The sequence below is a fragment of the Austrofundulus limnaeus genome, unplaced genomic scaffold (assembly GCF_001266775.1).
Source record: "Austrofundulus limnaeus strain Quisiro unplaced genomic scaffold, Austrofundulus_limnaeus-1.0 Scaffold739, whole genome shotgun sequence".
Taxonomy (NCBI): Eukaryota; Metazoa; Chordata; class Actinopteri; order Cyprinodontiformes; family Rivulidae; genus Austrofundulus; species Austrofundulus limnaeus.
In genome coordinates, this window is record NW_013953141.1 from 10,193 (window position 1) to 15,165 (window position 4,973).

Consider the following 4,973-nt stretch of genomic DNA (forward strand, 5'->3'; position numbering starts at 1 on the left):
AAACTGAACTATAAAAGCAAAATAAGAACCCAAACTATACCCAGAACACCCAGAGCTACAAATGGCTCCTATAATTTGTAAAAAATGTTTTGATTCATGTAAAATTTTGCTTCCACTTCACAATTGTATACCACTTTGTGTTGGTCTTTCACATTAAATTCCAGTGAAATATATTTGTTTGTGGTTGTAATGTGACAAAATATGGAAAAGTTCAAGGGGTATGAATACTTTTGCAAACCACTGTACATCCATACAATAATACAGGCTCTCTACAATAGATTCCTCCATAGAAATGAACTCCATGCCCTCCAGCGGAAATAGCTCTGCCTTCGAAATCACGTGACTGAAACCCACCTATTGATCGTTCATGTGGAAAATGAGAAGACACAAAGACCCACGTGCTGAATTTGGGAAAAAAAAAAGAGGAAAAAAAATCAGGTGCGCGCAAGAGGAAATCAATAAACCTTTAACCAGGAAAGAAGGACGGTGCAGAGACCCACAAACTCCTTGCTCTTATGTGGAGAGAAGAGCTTAAAAAAGAAAAAAATTCATGCAGGAGGAGATAAAAAAAAATAGTTTCACGGGACAGAAGAAAGGTGCACTTTTGGCTTTCGGTTCTTAATTGTGGATTTAAAAGCGACAAGACACAGGTAACACTGAAGAACTAAAAAAAATAATCAGGAGTGTGACAACAATGAACTGGCCTTATTTCGATTTGTGCAACATGATATAAGGGAAAGAGCCCGGAGATTCGTCCTGCAGCAACTGGTGCGGAGTCACGAGGCAGGACTCCCGATGAAGGAAGCAATACGTAATCACAGCTGCTGCTTTTTCTCCACACCTCTTCTCAACCCGTGCTGAAAACCATTTTGTGAATGATCGATTGAGGGTGGGAAATGCCCGGCTTTATCTTTGTTTTATGAATAACCGGCTCGCCTAGAAGCCGGGCAGCTCAGCCTGGCATTAGCACGGCTCTGACTTGTGAAAGAGGCTTCTGCCCCCGCGACCAGACCCCAGATAAGCGGAAGAAAACAGACAGACATTTATACTTCATATAAGATTAACTTGCTTAAAGTTTAACAGCACATTTCTTTCCATCCTCCCCATGTAGATATCAATTATCGAAGGAGTTCCTCTAGTGGACTACTCAGACAGTGATGATACTGACATTGATTCCCCAAAAGACTTCTCTTCTCCTCTACAAAAGGTATTTAAAAAGAAAAGTAATAATGGTAAAGAAATACATGTTGTTTTTTTCAAAATATGTTCTAAAATGTCATAACAAATAACATTTTCTAAATAACTGTTTCTGCAACTACAATCACAGGAAATGAACAATTAAAGCTTAATGTAATTTTTCCAACAGATGAATAAAGTTCCAAGTTTTTCTGATGCTATCTACGATTCCAATAATGACTGTGTGGAATACCCTTTAACCTCACTGTCAGTGGATTCACAAAGGTCTAAAAGAGGAACTTGCTTCTCTGTAAGTCTGACAAATCAATGTCATTTAAAAGAGTAATGCCAGAGTAGACACATGATTTGATTGCTTTAAACCAGGGGTGCCCGGCAAACATTTTCCCTGACAAGGCCAAAATTTAAAAAAAAAACATTTTCCCTGAAAGGGCCAAAATCAAAATGAATTGGAGGGCTGCGGGCCACATGCAATAATATAAAACATGAAATGCAAATACTTCGTAAAGTTGTTTTATATTTTATGATTAAACTAGCCCATTGTGTGGTTGACTACATTCTTTTGTTTGTTTTCAGCCCATGGACATGGAGAAAATTCATTGTACATATGTTCAGGCAGCAAAGGCTCATGTGACTTTTCATAATTTTAAATTTGAGTATATGTGGCCTTTGAAATTGTGCAAATCTAGATATGGGCTTAAATCTGGTCTAAATGTCTCTTGTATTTACTTATACAGTAATTTATATTTAATCTTAACATAATTTAAAGATAAAGTGAGTACCATGAGTAAGACCATCTGACTACAGCTCCTTGTATGTATAGTTGGACTAATGGTTGAAAACCCTAAGTGAAAATATTGTTTCTACATAAGACAGGATATTACAATCTAGTAACCAGGATATCTGCTGGTGGGACAAATCAAATGGCTTGGTGGGCCAATTTTGGCCTGCGGGCCCCACTTTGGGCACCTCTGCTTTAAACGAAGAGCTAGTGTTTATTGCTATAGCCTTTTTACTAATTCATTTAACTTGTTCAGTTGACACATTTTTCTAGTTGGCCTTAATTTTTCCATATGTTTTTTCTTAGAATTAGATATTTTTTCTTAAAGCGTTTTACTGTATCTGTTTGGATCTCAATCTACTCAAAACAAGAATATACTGTATTCAATTTGACCAAACACTCTTTTACAGGTGCAATTAGAATATTGCTTAAAAAGTGTGATATTTCTTGCCAGTCATTTCAGAAAGTGAAATTTTTTTTAAGATTTATTGCACATAAAGTAGACTATTTCAAGCTTTTATTTCTTGTATTTTAGACAATTATGACTAGACTTAAAATTAAGTCCTAGTTCTTTTATTAATTTCTAATAAAGGAAGAAATAATAACTTCTTCTTTCTCTCCTTTCTCCAAATTATTTAGAGAAGTTTTGCAGGGTTAGATGTAGCAAGTGACGATAGTGAAGAAGAATATATTCCAGAATCCCATGGAGGAAGCTCAGACAGTGAAGCCAGTGTGGAATTATCTATGGATAAAGAACTGAAGAATGAAACTATGTCATTTATTCAAAACAGAAGCAAGTTTTGCAGGCAAAGCAAGGGTGAGTCCAGTCAGAAGACCAGCTTTGAATGTCATGATTCCAGATCCACTACATGTAATGATGAAAGGGCACCCTTGGAGGAAGCATCTGTTTATGTTGTTCCTGTTTTGAAGAAGGAAGATGGATCCAGAACATATAACAAGAAACACCACTGTGTTTATTGTGGTGTAGTTGTGCAAAAAATGTCAAGACATGTAATGCGCAAACACATGGATCAAACAGAGGTTGCAAAAGCTTATAATTTGCCAATAAACTCCAAACAAAGACGAATCCAGTTGGATTACATACGAAATAAGGGAAATTTTGAGCACAACAATGAAGTTCTGGATAGTAACCAAGGCGAGCTTGTTGCATTTAAACAACCAAAGGAGAAAACAGAAGTAGAAATATTCAGTCATTGTTTACATTGCTATGGGCTGTTCAGAAAAAAGTCCTTGTGGCGACATTTTCAGACCTGCAAATTTAAGCCTCAAGATGACCCTTCAAAAAAGGGTAAAACAAGAGTTCAAGCATTGTGTGCATTTGCTGAACCAGTTCCACCAAAGTTCAGTGAACATTACTGGAAGTTCCTAAGTGAGATGCATCAAGACGAAATTACAGTTGCATGTAAGAGTGATCAAAGCATACTGGAGTTTGGATACAGATTGTTCCACAAGTGCAAGAAAGTAGACAGCCAACTCCCATACATCCGTCAAAAGCTAAGAGAGCTTGGCAGACTTCTACTTGAAGTAAGAAATACTGTTCCTGTGAAGAGTCTTAAAGATCTCGTAAAGCCTGAAAGGTACACTGAACTTGTCGCTGCTTCAAGACGTCTTGCTGGATTCAATGAAGAAAGTTGCAAATATGAACGACCATCTCTCGCTCGAAAAGTTGGTCATAACATGCATTCTTTTGCCATGTTTATTAAGACTGAAGGACTGAAGATGAAAGATAAAGAAACTGTCCAAAATGCAGAGGAGTTTTCACAGCTATATCAAGAAAGTTGGAAATATGACATTGCAAGCCAAGCTTTAACCCAGCTTCAACAGAAGAAGTGGAATGCACCTCTTCTGCTGCCTTTCACACATGATGTCCAGATTCTTCATGACCATTTGTCGGAGAAACAGGAGGAATATTTACATGCCTTGAAAGAAGAGGCCTCACAGTCCAGCTGGAAGGATCTAGCCAAAGTGACTCTGGCACAAATAATCCTTTTCAACCGCAGACGAGCTGGGGAGGTTTCCAGGATGCATTTGTCAGTTTACTTTTCAAAAGACACATCGGAACCACATGAGGATGTTAACCTGGCCCTCACTGCACTTGAACAAAAACTTTGCAAGTATTTTGTTCGGATAACCATAGTGGGAAAGAGAGGAAGAAAAGTTCCCGTTCTCCTGAGTCCGATGATGAAGGAATCCATTGATGCTCTGAATGAAAAGCGGGAAACATGCGGAATCCTGAAAGAAAATCAATACTTGTTTGCATTGCCTTATTCTAACTTTTACCTCAGGGGTTCAGATTGTATAAGGCAGTTTGTGAGGGAATGCAGTGGCCTCAAAAACCCTACAGCCCTCACCTCAACAAAACTCAGGAAGCACATTGCTACTTTATCGACAGTTCTGAACCTCAAGACCACAGAACTTGACCAGTTGGCAGATTTCCTCGGGCATAACATTGCAGTTCACAGAAAGCACTATCGCCTTCCAGAGGGTACCATGCAGTTAGCAAAAATCAGCAAAGTTCTCCTTGCACTGGAACACGGACGACTTGGAGAGTATAAAGGGAAGAGTCTGGATGAAATCCACCTTGATGTCAATGGTACTAACATTTAACACTTTAATTCAAGGGAAATTGAAGCTACTAACTTTTGTATTTAAGAATGGATTTATGAAATTGTGATATTTATAGAGGACAGAACTTTTTTAGGGATGGATAAATAATATATTAGTAAAAAATAATATAATTTAGGCTTTATAAATAAAAATGTTTGCTGATAAGGTTCAAGGCAAAAAAAAATTAAGAGCTTTGTAAGTACTTTTTATAGTTTTACATTTTGTGTAATTGGTTCTTGAATGTTTTATTTGTTCTAAACAAATCTCTTCAAATTTCTCATTACCATTTTAGAGACGATTGCCATGGATGGAACTTCAGATGAGAAAGGTATGAATTTATTCCCTTTTGTAAATGGTAATGATCTCAACA

The 4,973-nt window shown here is 37.3% G+C and overlaps 1 protein-coding gene across 1 annotated transcript in view; it reads left to right on the plus strand.

Moving 5' to 3' along the window:
• Nucleotides 1-1,111: 1,111 nt before the first annotated feature.
• LOC106532262 (uncharacterized) overlaps nt 1,112-4,973 on the plus strand; it is a gene marked incomplete at both ends in the record, with an annotated part of 8,928 nt that continues 5,066 nt past the window's right edge. The window contains 4 exon segments of the mRNA XM_014028282.1: nt 1,112-1,207; nt 1,367-1,486; nt 2,615-2,792; nt 4,896-4,931. Coding sequence (XP_013883736.1) covers nt 1,367-1,486; nt 2,615-2,792; nt 4,896-4,931 — 334 coding nt within the window.